The sequence below is a fragment of the Plodia interpunctella genome, chromosome 9 (genome assembly GCF_027563975.2).
Source record: "Plodia interpunctella isolate USDA-ARS_2022_Savannah chromosome 9, ilPloInte3.2, whole genome shotgun sequence".
NCBI classification, from domain to species: Eukaryota; Metazoa; Arthropoda; class Insecta; order Lepidoptera; family Pyralidae; genus Plodia; species Plodia interpunctella.
In genome coordinates, this window is record NC_071302.1 from 8,245,268 (window position 1) to 8,265,078 (window position 19,811).

The 19,811-nt window shown below is 37.1% G+C and overlaps 2 protein-coding genes across 5 annotated transcripts; one reads left to right on the plus strand and one right to left on the minus strand.

Moving 5' to 3' along the window:
* Positions 1–60: 60 nt before the first annotated feature.
* ATPsynC (ATP synthase, subunit C) lies at positions 61–3,348 on the plus strand. Of its 3 annotated transcripts, none has more exons than XM_053750017.1 (4): positions 61–195; positions 655–729; positions 1,192–1,375; positions 2,745–3,348. In XM_053750017.1, the coding sequence occupies exons 2-4, from the start codon at positions 685–687 to the stop codon at positions 2,906–2,908; spliced, it is 393 nt and encodes a 130-aa protein (XP_053605992.1). In that variant the 5' UTR covers positions 61–195; positions 655–684; the 3' UTR covers positions 2,909–3,348. The 3 variants fall into 3 exon arrangements, with proteins under 3 accessions (XP_053605992.1, XP_053605993.1, XP_053605994.1); XM_053750018.1 differs by having other exon boundaries at positions 185–326; XM_053750019.1 differs by lacking the exon at positions 61–195 and adding an exon at positions 307–330.
* Positions 3,349–5,973: 2,625 nt separating this feature from the next.
* On the minus strand, positions 5,974–19,721 carry LOC128672708 (double-strand-break repair protein rad21 homolog). 2 transcript variants are annotated; one of them, XM_053750012.1, is made up of 21 exons: positions 19,583–19,721; positions 19,033–19,334; positions 18,737–18,852; positions 18,433–18,616; positions 17,792–17,981; positions 17,235–17,341; positions 16,144–16,259; positions 15,488–15,575; positions 14,885–15,026; positions 14,225–14,445; positions 13,722–13,835; positions 13,095–13,173; positions 12,418–12,480; positions 12,071–12,193; positions 11,294–11,380; positions 10,875–10,961; positions 10,426–10,638; positions 10,120–10,268; positions 9,507–9,599; positions 7,957–8,121; positions 5,974–7,452 (listed from the first exon to the last, which is right to left on the minus strand). In XM_053750012.1, the coding sequence occupies exons 2-21, from the start codon at positions 19,288–19,290 to the stop codon at positions 7,327–7,329; spliced, it is 2,721 nt and encodes a 906-aa protein (XP_053605987.1). In that variant the 5' UTR covers positions 19,291–19,334; positions 19,583–19,721; the 3' UTR covers positions 5,974–7,326. The 2 variants fall into 2 exon arrangements, with proteins under 2 accessions (XP_053605987.1, XP_053605988.1); XM_053750013.1 differs by lacking the exon at positions 12,418–12,480.
* Between the last annotated feature and the right edge of the window lie 90 nt (positions 19,722–19,811).

Sequence of the window (19,811 nt, forward strand, 5' to 3'; positions counted from 1 at the left end):
TACAGTTAAAATATTATTATAATAAAAGTAGTTAACAAAACTGTCAACTCGCGCAGTTGATCGATAGTTGGCTGCACCGAACGGAAATCTACTCTGTATAAGCCAATAGGGAGCCAGGAATTGTGTTCTGTTTCACTTCACTACTCGCAAATTGAACATTCCAAAGGCCGGTCTCCTCCTTCTCGGTGTTCTTTGGTAAGTGCGGTAAAATCCTGTGAATAAAACTAATCGTGAAAAAGTGTCGATTTCTCAAGCCATCTTTTAATACCAAGTGATAAATACGTTACATACGGGTCTAAAGTGTGTGTCAGTGATAATATTTATTTGTGAGTTAGTAAGCTGTCACTAAAAAACCTTTCAAAAATCAGTCATTCTTAGCCCTTCGGCCATTTTCAGATCTCTAATTTATCCTATTCCGTGGTAATAAACACCAATTCACTTCGTAAAATAGACCATACTAATATTCCCAAGCCGGTAAACCTATGTGTGTATATTGATTATACGGATCCTAGTCAGTGTTACGTATTCGCGTAAATTACGTAACGTTCTGCAGTTCGTCGGTCAAACTGTCAAGCCCGCTAGACTCTCTTCAGTAGTCTTCTAGCTTTGCAAGCTACTGCATCCTTTACTGACTTTAACATCGGTTTCTTTCAGTTGACGCTCGCCGCACCTAAATTCACAAAAATGCTGTCTGCCGCCAGATTGATCGCCCCTGCAGCCAGGTCTGCCGTAAGTACAACATTCTTATTAGATTATTTTATCCACATTTAGGTATATAGTTATAATTTTTCAATATTTTATCATTGCAATCATATAGGTAGTCCTCGTAAGACATGTACTAGAATTTTGACATATATTAATAACTTGACCTTGTTTCTCTCCTGGCTACTTAACCGGTACATTACAACTTTAGCCAACACTAGATTACTTATTTGATATACCTAGTATTTGCAATTTTCAATATTTTTTTATAAATTCCTAACCTTCAACTTGGTCATTATATAACAACATAGTCAGTGTAAATCAATAAAGCTTACTTCATATTAACCAATTGAATTGAATCACTTTAGAATTCGAGATAAGATTTAGATTTTCTTTAAATCTTAAACTATTTTGACATTGATTTTTGGATGTAACTTATATTTGATAGGCACTATAGGGATTGATGTAAGGAATGTTGGTAACTTCCAGATCTTCAGCAACACAGCCCTGGTCAGGCCACTCGCAGCAGTCCCCACACAGACACAGATTGTGCCAGTAGCCCCACAGCTGTCAGCAGTGCGCAACTTCCAGACCACATCGGTCACAAAGGACATTGACTCCGCTGCCAAATTCATTGGTGCTGGTGCAGCGACAGTCGGTGTAGCCGGATCCGGTAGGCTTACATAACATATTGATTTTGTGCTAACATTGCTTGAGCATCCTTTGTTTGTCTTCACATACCTTGGTAGTTGTATTGAAATAAAGTAACATATATTCTCATGCACCCTTAAAGGGGTACTGGTGGTAGAATGTAACCATTCCCACTTAAAAAGTTATGAAATATCTTTGGATCTACTTGAACTAAATTAAGGGACTACTGCAATATTGATTGCATAACATGTGGGTTTTATTAGTTTTTGTAAATGAGACTTCTGATTTGAGATGTATATTTATTTGTGTCTTCACTCTTATCCATAAAACTAAACACATGCATGTTGTGTCACCAGTTTATATTAACTATGGGTAGCACCAGTGGAGTATAATCATATTCATTATGCATGTTATTCATTATTACTTACAATTCAACAAGGCCATGATTCATCTTTTACCAAATATTAAAAAATAGCAGTTATTTCTTCATCTCCTATCCTAGCTCTATCGGGCTATACATTACAACATGGGAGTTGAGGATGCTTGTCCTTTTCTCAATTGAAACTGAAGTGATACCTAAAGATTCTCATAAAAAATATTGAATGGTCTCTAATGTCCTTCATTGGTGCTCTCATTCAATGATTTGTGTTTGCTTGCTAACCTCATGTTAACCTCGCTTCTGTTCCTACAGGTATTGGTATTGGCGTGGTGTTTGGCTGTCTAATCATTGGTTATGCACGCAATCCCTCACTAAAACAACAGATTTTCTCATATGCCATCCTAGGCTTTGCGTTGTCTGAAGCTATGGGCCTGTTTTGTTTGATGATTGCATTCCTAATGTTATTTGCATTTTAGACATAATTTTATTTTTTTATTGGGAGATTGTACAGTGTATATTACGCATTTGTGGACATCTTTTAGAGATTTTATATGTTGCATGATTTTATTAGAAATCAGAGAAATACCACAGAAATAAGGGTGTCAGGTGAGCAGTTTACTTTGTAGTTAGAATTTCATTTTTATAGATATTCATTTCTTATTCTTTTGGGCAAACTTGAGATTGTCCAATTTCACATGTTCAACTTATGTTTTTGATGTAGGTTTGTAAGTACTAAAAATGTTGCACCAAAAATAGTTGCTTTTATCATGCTAATTGGATCTTAACTTTCTAATCTATAAACATTGTTGAAAGCTGCAACATTAAACATCTAGTTATGCTCCACAAAAGTTTTCCTATTATTTCTTTTTATTTTCACAATAGGTATTTTGGAAAAAACCAGCATGATCAAAATTATTGATAAAGAGATTCTGAGACATATTTTTCTCACATGATTTAAAAATCTTTATATGAATGAAAATGCAGCATTGTAATACATTTTGTATGATTGCAGGAGCGGGTATTGGAACGGTTTTCGGTTCCCTCATCATCGGCTATGCCAGGAACCCCTCACTCAAACAGCAGCTCTTCTCATACGCCATCTTGGGTTTCGCCCTTTCCGAGGCTATGGGTCTCTTCTGTCTTATGATGGCGTTCCTGCTGTTGTTCGCTTTCTAAGCTAATTACTTTTAAGAAAACTACTGCCATCCCACATGATGAGGTTTCAGTGTATACTATCTGGAGTGGACGGCCAAGGAATCAATGGTGTGGAAACCTCACCCTCATAGTGATGCAAGGACTGATTGTGTGTTTTACACCAGTGCGTCTCAGGAATGCAATTTATTTAATTATGTAGTATAAAGAAAATCTGCAAATAAAATGTTGTACGTAAACATTCAACTAAAGCTACAGTTATTTCTATTCCTGATTATTGTAGACTGTTTTGGAATCATGTTATCATATAGCAGTTAATTGTTAAAAGCCGGTGACGATATTTTTAGCCAGTGAAACGTATATATGCGTGTATTGTCATTGACTTTTCTTATGACTGCATACAGTTTCGGGAATGTCGGCATCTGTAATGTACATTTTTAGGGCGATTAAATGATACAAACCAATCCCTGCGAGCATTTTTTGTCTCAACGTAATCCAATCACTATAGGTACACACACGAAATCAAGGTTTACTTTTGGGCGTCTTAGGTTTTTCTAGAGCAAGATTAAATAATGGAAATGGTCCGATTTTCATGACTCATTTACTTTATTGTGCAAAAAAAATTGTATTAAAATTCTTTATTCAGTTTAGGATTATGATATATAGGTTACCTACACATCACTCATGACTTAAGAAAATTACCTAAGTAGTCTACCGTTGACTTCGTAAAGAAGGCCTTAACGAACTTCACCGCAGCCTTTATGAACAAATGTACATGTTTAAAATGTAATGGACGAAATTACACGTTTATATTTTCATTGGACAAAGAAATAGAGCTAAACGCATGGAATTAGTAGGTTTCCATGGCTCTCTTCCATGATAACAAATCATTGAGAGATACACCATGCTTGGGCCATACGTTATTTTCGTTGACAAAGTACTTATATATAGATTCAGAAGGTTTATCCGGTATATTAAAAATTCCCATTTAGTAAGGTAATTATAAAAGTTGCCAAAAAAAAACGTTAAAATTTTGGCCAACTGATGCCCGGGGACAAACAATTTAGTCTTTTGCAATGCTCTCTTTAAAAAATGACTTTTATCAATCTAAAACTGTTCTCGATCTTAATACTGTTAACAATACTATTGTACTGTTTTACTAAGAAAGTCAATATTATCGAGAGTTTGTTCTATACTATCGGTAGTATTGCACTCATTTGATATCATTTCTTCGATTTGAGTTCGATAATGCAATCGATACTATGGCTTTTCAATGAAGAAGAAAGAGAACTGCTCAAAGGATAATAACATTATTAATTCATCTGAAGCTAGCGGACGTGGCGCTGCTGTCGCTACCAGCTGCAATCTAATAATGATAGTTCCTTACTACCATGACCAACCATGCCTTCCGTGCACTTTCATAACTAAGTTTTGTTAACTGGTTAAGAAAAACCCTTTTTTATTATTGTTTTCACAACTGGTTTTTAAACAAGAATACGAAGTGTTCATTCATAACTGACAATCACAAATAGTTAAGAAACGAATAATTATGATTATGTTTTTATAACTAGCTACAGTCAGCAATAACATTTTTCCTTTAACCTTAAATCAAACACAGAATGTAATTTCCATGACCCTTCGTGATAAGGTCCCATAAATAAATTGCAAAAACGGAACTTATAGTTTCGTCATATCCTCTAGTCTGTCCAGTCATTTATAAAATTATTTAGTATAGCCCATTGATTTAGTAAATACAACGTATATCTCCTAGGGCAAATATGCAAAGCTCAGCGCAGATGGCGCTACTGGTAAACTACACATATATTGCCAATGGAGGCAAAATGCGCCCATTTTGAATATTGTTGCAGATTTATGACCAAAAATACCTTCTACGCAATCGTGGTGAGAGTTTAAAGGAAAAAGCAAGGATTTAGTGGATTATCCTGAAAATAATATCACTATTATGTTCTGCATTATTTGGTTAACTGTGGTCATAAACTGATATAAACTTGATTTTGACTGAAGATCTTAATAAAATAATTTATTCAGAAATTAGGCCATCACAGGCATTTTTTCACGTCATATTCTAAATTAAATGATATTTACCAAAGCTACAAACGACTAGCATTTCGGAACGACCACTACTGAGGAGAAATGCCGAAAGAAATTCAAACAGTGTTTGGTCCCTATTATGCCAGAAGGGCTTACCATTTTTTAAATATAAATTTATGTACCTGTGTGAAATCCATATTTTAATAAGTCTTCCGTCGTGTTCCGAGCTTCTTTTCGACCGTTTACTGGCTCGAAAATTTTACAGCGTGAGGAGGATCCCATAGTTTTCGAAGTTTTTTTACTTTATGGAAAACGATTTTTACGAATATTTCGGCACCCGAATATGCTACATTGTATGTTTTCACAAACGAACACTTACATAATGAAAGGATTAATAAAGTACTCTAAAATAAACGTTTTAATCGACAAAGCAAAAGGCGGCAAAGCTTTTGTGTACCTAACATACAGTGCTGTACTCTGGCGGGATAAATGTACAGTTTCGCGTGAACAGGATTACGTACCTACTATTTATAAAATTCTTACAGGTTTTCCTGTAAACTACAAGCAATGATATTTAAAGTTTGACTCAGTAGTTTCGGAGATCAAGGACTATTACGCTGTCACCGAACTTGGACACAAGCCAACGCAAATGCGTGAACAATGCGTAATATGCATGAGAGCTTTTACCGCAATAAAAAGCCAGCACTGTATACCGAATCCGCCAAAGTTTAGCACTGTTCGATAGTGTGTAAGTTTATTTCAATATTTGAAACGCTTTTAACAGATTCCTAAATAGTATAGGTATGTAAATATCGATTGTGGTGGATTGGTGACACCCTCTTATATTGTCCCCAACGAAGTTTCTGATGGACTCCATATTCTGCATCACTTATTTTCTTTTTATATAATGTAAAATAGAATGTGATAATAGTGTTTTGGGTGCAGATAGTTTTTTGAATACATGTTTTCTTTTTTGAATACATACACACCTTTCGGCAAAACACTGAAGGATATAATTATATCGTAATAAATTGCAATTTGTTTATTCTCAACAAATTTATTTATTGCAAATATGGTTAAATGAAATAAAAGCATTTAAGTGAATACTTCTACCGAACCGAAACTTAAGTTTGATAGAAGCAAGCTCTTAAATTTTGTTTTAAAAAATGTCACATACAAATCCAGGCATTCTTAATGCTTTTTTATCTTTTCACAATATTGACTCTGTAACATCAAAGTGAATACATTCCAGCCATGGTTTGGATTGTATTCACTTTAAGATTCGGATAACACACAAAGTAATTTTCTCAAAGAAACGTAAAAACCAGTCATTCTCACACCACCTATCCAATAAGTAAAAAATTTAGTAAATATACTTAATCTTCTGCTGTATCTTACTATTATAACGTTAGAATCCTCTCTTATTTGGTGTCAAACATACTTCTACATTTTAATTTACTCTTGTACCATAATTTAATTTGCTAGGTCAGCTAACTAAACGTTAACATGAATTCTATTTTACATTATCACATATCTAGAATAAATTTACATTGAAATACGGTTGTATAATGTTACATGTTGTAAACAGAAATAAATTTAACAGGCACAACAAAATATATGATTGAATGTCTACACTTCCTTGAGAAGAATATTTATAATTTATAAATTATAAATAAGTAAAAATCATAACATAATTTCTCTTATCAATATTCACTTACATAATTTTGGGATACAAAATGGAAAGTCAACAATATAGCAATACTATATTACCTGATAACTTCAAACAAGAACCTATTCTAACGTTTATACAATAATATAGAACTTTCTCTATTTCAATATTTGGAAATAACAATCACTGCTGTATATCTGGTTGTTGTTCAGCAAAATAAGTCAGGTGAGTGTAAGGCAAATTCAACGCTACTCAATATAATGATCCCACTTAACCTACAGCAAAACAAAATAAGGCATTTTCCTACAGGTTTCCTCAACCAAACATTACTTCTGTACCAAACATCCGCTTTTGGATCGAGTTTTAGAAACTAAATGCCGGCCGAAATCAATGCAAACTGTATTTCATGAGATCATCACTCGTAATATTATTTGGTCCAAAATTTAATTATGAAAGTTTCCATAACTCGAGTCAAAAGGTACTTACACATTATTTTTGGCTCGACCTAGTCCCGTTAGATATTTGTTTCATTGCAGACAAGCTATATTGAAAAACAGTTCGTAAAAGTATGTCTACAAAGGGACAAATATCTAAATAACAATACAAATACATTCACATACTCTCATACTATAACTAAGTTGATATTTCCTCTGTATGTTTTGTGAGCAGAGCTGAGACTAAGCTCACAAAGCAGATAAATTACAGCTAATATAAATATAATTTAGATAGCTTCCGTTTCGAATTGGCTGCCCCGCGAGATCGTGATGGGTCCGTATGTCTCGTCTTGCTCTACTTTCAAAACTTGATGCTTCTTAAGAACTAATAAACTGTAGAATTTCTGTGCAACCTGTTGTAAAATAAACCATCATTAGATTATGTAATAAGCTTAGATATGTAAATATTTTATGTCTGGGGAAAATATAATAAATATAAAATAATAACTTCACTGCCTACTTAAGCATATTTTAAGTAGTTTACAGATCTGTTGAATTTAAGACTGAAGTTTTTTCGAAGATATTATGTCCGTAGAGTAAATCATAGAGGAGTTTCATCGTCGGGAGTTGACTACAATCATCAGGTTTGGGTTATCACAATACTTTATGCATTTCGATTGGAACTAAAGTTTCGTGTAAAATTTAATGTCGATGAGATGCGTCGTATTTCAGATTAAATTATATTCTTTATTAAAGTTACGACGATATACAAGTCAATAAAATACCTGTAATAGGTATTTTAAATAACCAAATAGAATAATTAAATACATTTTAATCGATCGTTATTATCGATTACGAGATATACAATTTTTTCGGTGTCATGCTAATCGTAACACGTTATAATTCGTATAGCGGACCTGCTTCCTGTTGTTGTGAGGCGGCGCGAGGTCGGCGAAGCAGAGCGCGAGGCCGGGCGGCAGCCGCGGCCGCACGGCGGCCAGCAGCTGCGCCGCGCGTCTGTTCAGCGCGCGCTCCGAGAACTGCTCGTCTGTCTCGCCCGCCTCGCGCGAGGCCTCCGACGCCTGGGAACAGGCGACACTCTCGTCAATTTTCAGGAGGAAGGAAGGAAGAAATCATTTCCAAAATCTATCTATAATATTATTGTAAAGAGGTTATCCAAGATTGCTATAGACTATATTTTATCCCAGTAAAACATTTCTTGTATTTGTTAAAATTTGAAAAATTGTAATAACAACGCGGCCGCAACGGTTAAAACGCTCTGAGAGACACCTAATAAATAATAATAATTCTTAAACGTACCAGCTACGTACATTATATCAAATTGTACCCCTAAACAATTTTGATTTGAATAATATAAAACAATCGCTTCCCATTATCTCTTTTTGATGATCGATTTTGATACGAGGCCCGTCCGTGCTTGGTTCAGGTAAAACCATAATAAATTACACATACATGCTAAACCTTTCTAATCACACTAATCACAAATCTATTCACGAATCACACTATTTATTAGTAAAAACCATACAAAAACCCATTTTTAAGTTTTTTAGATTATTACGTTCATACATAAGAGGCGCAACATTCTTTTTTATAATATTAGATCCTTACATATTAAATTAGCGTTTGGTATAGGAGGAACAAAAAGTCGAATATTTCTTAATATATTTATTTAATCAAAGTAAGAACCATTATTATCTATAGTTTGCAATTGCTGACAATAGACGTCTGCCGTAATCGTCTGGCCAGATTTGAGAAAACTGTAATGAACGACACCGGCACTAGTCCACCAAACCCTTACAACTTTTTTTGGGTCAATTTTCGCTTAGGGCAGGATTTGGCTTGCTGGCCAGGGTCCAGCCATTGCGATGAGCGTTTCCGATTATCGTAGAGTTATCGTTATCTTAGAGTTCTATTCTAGAGTTATCGTAGTATCGTATCGTTTCACTTTTCATCACAGGTAATGATTTGATTTAAAAACCCTTCATTATTGTGCCGGTTAAGTAATATAACGCAGCAGTAGACACGCGTTTGCCGGTTTGCTTAACTCAATTCGTGAGGTACCCACACCCACTGCACAACAGACGACTACCAAATTAGAGGAGCTTCAATTGGAATGTCTAAGACATCCATCGTACTCCCCGGACCCTGCTCCAACAGATTACCTTTTTTTTTTCGAAATTTGGATAACTTCTTCCAAGGGAGAAAATTCAACTCCGATAGGGCAGTCCAAACCGCCTTCAAAGATTTTATTGATTTCCGTCCGAATGGTTTTTTAGTAAAGGGATCAGTGAATTACCTATTAGATGGCAAAAGGGCATAGATAATAATGGTTCTTATTTTGATGAAATAGATATATTATATTAAAAAATATTCGACTTCTTGTTCCTCCTATACCAAACGCCAATTTCATATATAAGGACCTAATATGTAAAGTTAAAGTACTTACATTTTCTGGCGTGGGTGGTAGGTCGTAGTCGTGTTGCGGACTATGGTGGCCCTGCGGGTCGTCGTAACCTAAATTTGTCATCTGCATGCCAGTCTGAAATAAAATAATAATATATATAAATTTAATTCTTAAAAATTATTTATTTCAGGGTATGTACCTCAGAACAAAAAGTCAAAGCCAAAATCAGTGGGCGAAGTGCGGGTTTAAATTTCACTTCTCACTATCGAATCGATTATAAGTGAGACGCAGCGAACCAATCATATTGCGTTGTGGTTGATGTTGTGTCACAATGGCGCACTGTGATTGGTTTCCTGCGTCTAACTTCAAATAGATTCGATGGTGATAAGTGAAACGCAAACCTGCATTAACCCATTATTATATTTTGCGAATCAGTATCTATAGTCGCTTCCTAAAATCATAAAATTTAACAACAAGCAACGATTTACAGATATGTTTATAATTTATTTATATTTAAAATACTTCAAATCGTCTCAGAATAAATCTGAATAGAATCTAGTATAGAACCCTACAACATTATAACAGGGGCGAATTTGCAATGGTTTTGGGCAACTTGATTAGCTATATTAGCATATAAACATAGTATCGAGTATACCTGGTAGTCGGGCTGGTCCATGTCGGGCTGCAGCAGCTCGACGGAGGGCGCGTGCGCGGGCGCAGAGCGCAGCAACGAGGCCGGGCCCGCGCCCAGCTGCGGCAGCATCGGCAGCGGCAGCGCGTGCAGCACCGCGCCGTGCTGCAGACCTGGTTATACAAATGTATGTACATATTATTCGTGTTCCCCAATTGGTAAACAAAAATTGCAGTGCACGATCACCATCGACACAAAAGTATTTGGTATGACACCAAGTTTTAAATGATGAACTACGTTTTCTATTATAAAAAGTAAAACAATGCTTACCAGAGGGTGTCATGCCACCGTGCGACAGCCCCGCGGGTGTCATGCCCCCGTGGGAGAGACCGACGGGGGTCATGCCCCCATGTTGTAGACCCGCGGGAGTCATACCGCCATGTTGTAACCCCACGGGGGTCATGCCTCCGTGCCCCAGCCCAGCTGGGGTCATACCGCCGTGGGCCAGACCCGCCGGCGTCATACCACCGTGGTCTAGCCCGCCTATTAAAATTAAGATAAATTATATCAATGAGAATGGCGTCACCTTCATCAACAATTTAAAAAAGAAATAAAATCTTTAAAATCCAAAATCGGCGCCACAGTTTAATTAGTTACTAATGTGGTAAATATATATAAAATAAAACTATTTCCATCTATTCAATTTTAATTCTGTAAAACAACTGGAAGTAGAAGTCTAACTTGCAAGAGTTGATTACAGACAGACAAAAAATAGGTACCTGGCGTGAGTCCCCCGTGTGTGAGCCCGGCGGGGGTCATGCCGCCCTCCAGGCCCAGGCTCGGGGTCATGCCGCCTGGGGTCATGCCTGCAACCGATCATTCTAAATTATTACACGTGTATATAAACATAAAGTGATAATACGTTATTATCTCATACATAGCCTGTTGTGTTTCCGGTGACATTTACGGTTATAAAAAAGATACCTCAATTTATTGACGAGGCTATGGTTTTACGGCCGACCGCTTGCCTAAAGCCAACCTTCATTAGGAATTTTATTGTCGCCAGATCTGAGATCTTATCCTTTAGTTTCCTCTGGAGAAAATAGTGTGTCCATATTATAACCACACGCCGGATAATTCGACATAGACTGTGATCAACGTATTCAAGTAACAGCACAATAAACCTATAGCAACATACCGCCGTGGTGTAGCCCGTGCGGGGTGAGCCCGCCCAGGTCTCCGTGCTGCAGCCCGCCCGGGGTCATGCCGCCGTGTTGTAGACCACCTGATTCATATACAACCATGGTCAGACCTTCTCTTCTGGCATGATAGGGACCAACATCGACATTTTTTTAATTTATTTTATCTTAAATGAGTTTCTTTCGGTTTCTCTTCTCAGCAGTCGTTCCGAAATGCCGGGTAGTATGTCATTTCAAATGTGACATGGGATGTGAGGTTTTCTGAACAAATGACTTGACTTTGAAATTGTTGACTTTGAAACAGTGAAAATGATCTCGATCTGTTCAGAAACACTATAAATAAGGTGCGGCGCGATTTAGACAATGATTATTTTTGTTAAATTAGTTTTTCTTGAAGTTTGTAGTGTAGTGTAATCTACACTACAAACTATACGAAAAACTCAAGTATGATCCAATGCATCTATACTATTCCTCTCTGGTAACTTATACTACTAATGTGTATCTAGTACCACATAACTTATTATAGTTTTTCATTATATATACTACTACTATTTTGTTTTTCATGTGAGATAGAAGAGAAGTAAGAAAGTATGATCAAGCATGTAAATAGGGTGTCTATTTACATGTTTGATCATACTTTCTTACTTATCTTCTATCTGTGGAGACTTTTAATTGGCTTCCTGTTTTTTTACTTTCATTTCTATTTATTTGTTCTTTAGATGTAAGTCTTTATATGGAAGTCTTCCCAAATATAAATAAATAAATGATATATTTACCCGGCGTCATGCCCCCGTGTTGCAGGCCAGCTGGCGTGAGACCCCCCTGCAGCAGTGTGCCCGGGGTCAGCGGGCCCAACACACCCGGCGTTAGCGGAGGCCCCAGCGAACTTAACATGCCTCCTGGATTTGTCAAATGAAACTAATGTAAAATCAGGTAAATGTTGCAAGCGTAATGAGATGTACAAATTTGGCCAAGAAGTTTTGGAAATTAACAAATAAATGTCACTTTCTATCATAGAAAGCTTGATCCAGTACAGTGCTAGATCCACTTACTGGATCCTGGATCCAAACATTTTCGACCAAGTGTGATGTTAAAAATTGCGTTTTATGGTTTTGGCTATTACCTGGCGTCTGTGGATCGTCGCACTCCGACCGCGGAGTCTGGAAGCCCTCCGTCCGCTCCGATTCTACGTGCGGGTTAGTATATGAAGATCATTAGTTGTGAAACATTTGTTACAGAGTGAATAGACTTTTAATGGAAAAAGGTAATAAGTGGTAGTGATTGTTAAGATGTATATTTACATGTACATGAAGTTGTAACATATTTACAGTATGTAATCATCTTAAAATCCAGCAAAAGCAAGCATATCATAATTAGATTATTAAAAGCTTGGAGAATGTTAAATAGTCAAAATTTGTATAAACCTCGGCAAAGTTTTTAGTTATTACGAGAGTGAACGCCATAGTTGCGAAAGAAGTGGCAAATTTGTAGGGCATATTGACGGTGAAGTAATTTCAAATTTAGACAAAAAACACTAATCGTTTTACTACAAAAAGATTTTTAATGTTTTCTCAAGTTTTCTATCCTCTCTCAACACTTTCTATCATTTCATTTTTGGCGGATAATGTGTTTGTTTGACAACTTTAGAAATCGTTTTGTAGTAAGATCGTGAAATTCACATAAATATGCTTTTGAATTCACAACTGTATAAAAGTGATTTTTTTCATAAAAATGTTAGGATATTGTACTTCACCGTCAAGCAGTGACAATATGTATGTATATATATGTTTGAAGACTTACCGACTGAAGGTTCATATTCCTGCGGCACCGGCGTCGGCGGCTCCAGCTCCGGCGCCGGCGTCTCCGGCGGGTGTATAGACTGAAATGTACCATTGCGTAAGTTAATGTTAAATTTAAATTGCACTCGATCTGTGAACTTTGGATTTTATTATTTCGGCCACTACAGATCCTATATTTCTTCCCTACTGTTTGGATATGGGCGTGGTTCAGAACGAAAGTTTTAAATTTTTATGTGATCATTACATGTCAACAATAATGGACAACAAACAATTGAGTAAATTTATTTTTTTACTTTATAGATGTACTTTATGGCACCATGATTATTGATTTACTGGTAGGGAATGCCATATGACGTTAAGTCCACTTTTTGTACACTATTTTTGAAATTTTGTGTACTTACACAATAACGAATATTATCTCTCATATCTGAGCATATATATTTATATATAGCCTCTAATATATCAATATATATATTGATTTATATGCTTTGATTTTAGGCTCGGATATGAGAGAGAGTATTCGTCGTATTAAGTTCTCTCAATCATAGCAGAAACAACAAACTGTAACAGAAACACCACCGGTAACGCATTCTAACCTCTATATCAACAGCAATAAGGTGTACATTACCTCCTCGTGCCGGCGCTTGCGGCCCGCGCGGCGCACAGGCTCGGCGGGCTCGGGCGATCGCGGGTGTTCTGATTCTTCAGCCTCCGTCCGCAGCGTCATATTGCGCTGGTATTTCTGGAACAAACAATCAAACATCTTGTTTTTTTTTATATTGTAAACGTGATAGTTATTGACAATGCTTTCTAATACAGAAACTACTGCGCTACCCTAAACTCCTTCATATTCCTCAAGGCTGAGGGTCGTGGTCATTTTATGGAATGAAACACACAACAACTTTCTTGGCACTATTAATGGAGTGGTTTGCCATTGCCTTTTCCATTTCACACACCAGTAAAAAATCAACTAGTGTGCAGGTTAATAGTTATATTTTCTGTTTCTAAATTATTACGGTGTACTATACAATGAAGAGTTCATTCAATCACAAGTCTTCAAACTTATTTTGGGGTTAACTGAATGTGTGTGATTTGTCCATATACATTTGTGATTATGTGATTTGTCCATACCTTAAACAGTACTCGGGAAGGAATAGGCCTGGCCGGCAACGTGAACAGCTTTTCGACTCCGCCAGTTTCCTTCCAGTGCATGAGCCTCCGGGTCGGCGGCGCCAGGTCCAACGTCGTCACGATGTCGGACGTGTTGCTGAGTTGGTTCTTCATTTCTTCACCGGATATGTTCTTCACTTCGTCCACTATGAGTTTGCGCTTGCGTTTTGTTTTTGTTATGCCTGTGAATGGCAATTACGGTTTTATTATTTTATGAAATATGATACAATATAAATTCATTGGAAACACTAATAACTTCAATCCATGCTGTCCAGTCTGTCTGTTCCGCTTTCACGGCTAAACTGCTGGACCGATTTTGGTGAAACCCCCGTTCAAACATAAGCTAAGACTATATTGGAGGGTGAAAGTTGATTTGAAAATAATTTTGAAAAGACGATCAAAAACGACACACAAAAATAAAATAAGTAATCTGGCATGGGTTAATCACAAAAAATATAATTATGCTGTCAGAAAGCAAATATACAAAATTTTTTTCATAATTCAAAATATGACCTTCACTAAAAGTTATTAACGTCAAATAAAAAATCAAATTTCAAACTACATAATATTTCTCAAAAAGCAACAAACTACTAGCAGTGCGATATAAGGACGTTAGCGTACCTCTGAGTACAGTGGCGTCGACGGGCGCCAGAGCGAAGGATTCCTCCTCGTTGTGCAGCAAGGTGGTGTTGTCCAGCGCCGGCGCGGCCGCGGTCGCCGGCGTCGCTGCGCGCGGCTCCGCTTCCGTTATGCCGTCTACTTCCTGTTCACATATATAAATAATGTATACACTAATGACTTTTGACATTTCAGAAAACTTCCAACCGCTACTACCACGTTTGTTTCTATTGTTTACTTTCTCATTTACTATATACTACAAATAAATCTGTTGTTAAAAACATTCAATAGTTGTCGCATAATGAAAAATCGCCATTTTATAATTGTCGAGTCCAGGTCAAAGGCCCAGATCTCAAAATCTTAAAACTGCTTTTTATAATTTACAAATATTTTTCAAAAAGTACTTTTACGTTTCAGAACCAGTTTTCATTAAGTTTCATTACTTTAATGACATCATTTCACTTGAGTCCCATCAAAATGATTAAAAATATAAATAGCACATGGCTTTATGAAACGAAAACAGCAATATAAGATCATATATTGAGTTTATACATTGTCAAAATCATAGTTTGACGATGGAGACATAAAAATATAAAATGTGCTGACCATAGGTGCGAGTGCAGCGGGCGGCGGCATGAGGTCCGGAGGGGGCTCCGGCAGCAACAGGTCCGTGCGCGCGGGGGACCCGCCCCAGCTGTAATACAACATCATATTTAGGACATAAAATAATATCTGACAAATAAACTAAATGCTAGCCAAATTTGCCTAATGTCGGCTAAAATACATCGCCGAACTCCATACACATACATCGCCGAAGATGCCGACGCGAATGCATTAACATTACGTAGTTTGTATGAGAGCTATTATGTACCGCAATCAAAAAGTAGCAATGTTTACCGATAATGTATTGCCAGCTTAATATTTGCCAGTTTGCTCTTCCAACACTTGTGAAACAATTTTAACGCCATCTGTGTTAGGCTATCAGATACTTTATCAGCAGATATTTAGTAGTACTCAGTCGTGCTCGTATGTTGCAGCTCCGACGTACTCCATTGTTTTCTATAAGTTTTAACATTGACTTGCGTTGAAGTACGTCAAAACTTCATACAATTTCTGCGTTGTTCCCGGTTGTCAGTGGACGTCACAATAACGGAGCGCGACTGAACAATGAGGCATGGCTCAAGGCGTACTCATGGCTTTAGTATGCAAATAGTAATTAATGTAAACGCATGTTTTTGGAAACATATTATGTTTATATTTGCCTGTGTTGCGGCGAGTGTCCAGCGTCGTAATGGTCGCCCATGTCGTCGTCCGAGTCCGGAGCGTCGGCCGCCGCCTCGTCCCCGCCGCCACTCACGCCAGCCGCTTCTATCTCAGCCTGAACGAAAACGAGTACTCATTTTACAAAGTTTTATTTATTTTCACTTGTCCCAATGTCTTCCTGTCTGTATTATAACATAATCTTGCAAGTTAATCACCTACTTCCACTTATTATGTCGGTCCAAGCTATCGCCGAACTCGGAGAGATGCCGATGCGAACGCATGAACATTGTGTAGTTTGTATGAGAGTTTTTATTTACCACAATGAACAGCCAGCAATGTATACCGAATCCGCCAAAGTTTGGCGAACTTTCGTGGATTGTGTGGAGCCGACATCCAGTGCAATAATAGCACAATCCATAATAAAGAATCCAAAATAAAGAAATATCTATTTTGCAGTGAGATGAAGCCAATACTTCATCTAGCTAGACAATTAATATACAATTGAAATTATATCTTGCATTGCAAAATACAAAAAATATATGTACATATTGGAATTACATCAAAAATAAATGATTTGAATTTGCAATTGAATGAACAACAAAACAATTTTTTTTCTTGGATTTTTGTTTTCGTGGATTGAAATAGTACTATGGTAGGTTGCCTGTGTATCAAAATAAAATGTTTTCATTGCATTCCCATAATGAAACACAATAAACAAATGTCAATTTGATTGATCAATTACATTTATATTAACACTAGCTGCGCCCCAGGGCTTTGATCCCGTGGGAATTTCGGGATAAAAAGTACCCTGTGTGTGTTATTCCAGGTCATTTTCTACCCATGTACAAAATTTCATAACAATCGGTAGAGATTCGATAATGTGTGAAGAGGTAACAAACTTACTTTCGCTTTTATAATATTAGTACGGATTTAGTATCATCATTAAGCTATAATGAAAATGCTTTCTGACTCCAACATTTGTGACGTCACTTGTCACACAAGCGCCATATAATTTTTTGTTTCAGTCACAGGGATAAAAATATCTGATTGGGCTTGGTGGCAAGTGAAGTATCCAGTGTGTTCAGGTCACCTGCAGCGACTGTTGCGGCGTGATGTCTGCGCACAGCTTGTGCGCCACCTGCGCGGCCGCGCCGCCCACTTCCCCGAACAGATCGCCCTCGAACAGACCGCCCGCGTCTGCGATCGTAACATCAGTATGTAACAAAGTAGCTTCCCGCGGTCTGTCTGTCCTTATGTGTGCTTATATTTTTAAAACTACGCAACAGATTTTGTGCGGGTTTTTTTAAAGTGATGTTCGAGGAATGTTTATATGTGTAATATTGCACCCTTGCAAAGCCGGGCGTGTATACTGTCCAAGTGATTAATTGGACGCTATCAAAAATGAGAGAACAATTGACTGACTGGGCAGATGTTGGGACAAAACTATTAGAAACTTGATTTACCTCTATTTTAATTACACAAGACAGTAACAACTCAACAAATTTACTGAGGCTTGTCTGGTTTTGGACATGTTAAACCATAATAAATTATACATTAGTGAAAGCCATACAAAAATCCATTCAGTAATTTATGGATTTATCATGTTTCTTTAATGAACTTTATAATATGTAAAGATTTAAGACTCACGTCCAAAGTCGGGCACATCGCCGATAGTGCCGCCAAAGCCGTCGTCCATAGAGCCGTGCGGCGCCGCTTCCATGCGGCGCTCGTGCGCCGGCGTCGCCAGCGCGGGCGCGCCGGCGCTGGCGCCCGCCACGCCCGCCTCCTTGCCCAGCTGGATGGCGATCGACGACCCGTCTCCGAACAGCAGGTTACTCTGGGAATACCAGTTGGGATATTTAGTAGTCAACTTTAACTAATGGTTAGCTGGGAGAGAACGCTTTTAGTGTTAAGTTTGCAATTTGTTTATAGGTACATTTTCAATTTGGAACAATAAAGTTAATTATATAAATATTATAATAGAGATGTTAGGATATTATCAAAAAGAAAAAATATTATTATATCAACCAATCACATTGTAAGAGATCCCTACATGAGATAAGTCTGTTATTGTACATGTATCTTGTATTCATTTTAATTTATGTACCCATTTTCATACAATAAAAATATTACAAACAAATACTATAGAACCCAAGTCAAATTGAAGAGTTCCAAAAATACTATATAAAAATAGTTAAGCAGAGAAGTGAGTAAGTATAAGAACATCATTGAGAATAATTGTACTTTCTACCTTACAGAAGAAAAATAATAAATTCACAAAAAATTACCTGCTCCAATGCTCCTTCATTGCCAATGGCTTCTCGCATGATATCAGGTTGGTCGGTGTCAAAACCCATGTCTCCAAAGCCATCGTCATGTGTGACCAGGTTCAGGGAGCCGTAGTCCTCACGCATTGTGATCTCCTCAGCCCTGGACTGGTTCAGGGAGAACTGAGCCTCAATGTCCACCTCACTATGTATATTAAAATTTTTATTATTCTATTACAACACTAACATGTTTATAACTGTACCCAAGTGCTTGTACTGCATCCCCAACCAGAATGGTAAAAGGAGTTCAAGATGAAATACTCACTTTAGTTCTGGCATTGCCGTGTCAAAGTCATGGAACACCTCAGGCAGAGTGATGGCGTTCATGGCCGCCTCTCTGTGCTCCTCTGGCAAGTCCACCATACCCGGACGGAAAGCCATCTGAAATTGTGATTAGTGTTTGTTATGATGTGGTTAGTTATTTGCTATTTGTAGTAAAGGTGGTTTAAAAGTATTATTTGCAAATTTAATAAATATTTTTTATGATAAACATGAAATTATGTAAGTAAGACAAATCAAAATATATTAAAATAAATATATTAATTAGTTAGTGAATCTTACCTTGATCTTGACAAAGGCTTCATTACAATCTTGCAATAAATACTTTGCCTTTCTTGAGTAAATCCTCACGACTCCCAATAACAGATGGCCAGAGGTTCGCAAAGCCATCTTTACTTTAGGTTTCAAGATGCCATCAACTGACTTCTCAATATTAGTCTCAAAAACATGGGCCTTAGTGAGTTTCTTGTCCCAATGTGCCGCCAGCCAAATTTTGGCCAAGGGGCCTTTCTTGGCCAGCACAAAATGTGCGTAAAACATTGTGATAGATTACCGAAAGCGGCTAAGAGTTACATCAATTCTTTCTGAAAAAAAAATTGTTTCAAAAGGATTACAAGCAGGATATAATAAACATATTATTGAGGAATGGACAAAAAAGTTATTCGACAAGGATTAACACAACAAAAACTATAACGACCATCGAACAATTTGGCGCCTATTCTACAGATTGTAATAAAGTGGAACCTGTTATATTTAGCTTTTAACAAACAGCATTTTGTGATTAATCCCTAAACACTATTTGAAAAAATATTTAAGTAAGTGTAACTTTTACCTAAATACTTCGTCAAAAACTATAAATTTCACCTTTCACACACAACGTAAACATGACAACAGTTACGCTTTCAAGATGGCGGCGTGGTATTTTTTTAAACTTATTTTCGAATCATTCATTCACATACACACACTTTGCACTCTGGCTTGCAATAGGGAGTATTATTGCACATTTGTCCCGCCAGAGTACAGCACTGTATGTTAGGTACACAAAAGCTTTGCCATTTTTG

What these genes read in the sequence shown, in the direction of transcription:
- ATPsynC (XM_053750017.1), top strand. Translation starts at nt 685, where the DNA reads ATGCTGTCTGCCGCCAGATTGATCGCCCCTGCAGCCAGGTCTGCC. An exon ending in CCCCTGCAGCCAGGTCTGCC is followed by an intron (nt 730 to 1,191) that starts GTAAGTACAACA and finishes GGTAACTTCCAG; the next exon opens with ATCTTCAGCAACACAGCCCT. An exon ending in AGTCGGTGTAGCCGGATCCG is followed by an intron (nt 1,376 to 2,744) that starts GTAGGCTTACAT and finishes GTATGATTGCAG; the next exon opens with GAGCGGGTATTGGAACGGTT.
- LOC128672708 (XM_053750012.1), bottom strand. Translation starts at nt 19,290, where the DNA reads ATGTTTTACGCACATTTTGTGCTGGCCAAGAAAGGCCCCTTGGCCAAA. An exon ending in CGCCGCAACAGTCGCTGCAG is followed by an intron (nt 16,260 to 17,234) that starts GTGACCTGAACA and finishes GTTTTCGTTCAG; the next exon opens with GCTGAGATAGAAGCGGCTGG. An exon ending in GGACACTCGCCGCAACACAG is followed by an intron (nt 15,576 to 16,143) that starts GCAAATATAAAC and finishes GTTGTATTACAG; the next exon opens with CTGGGGCGGGTCCCCCGCGC.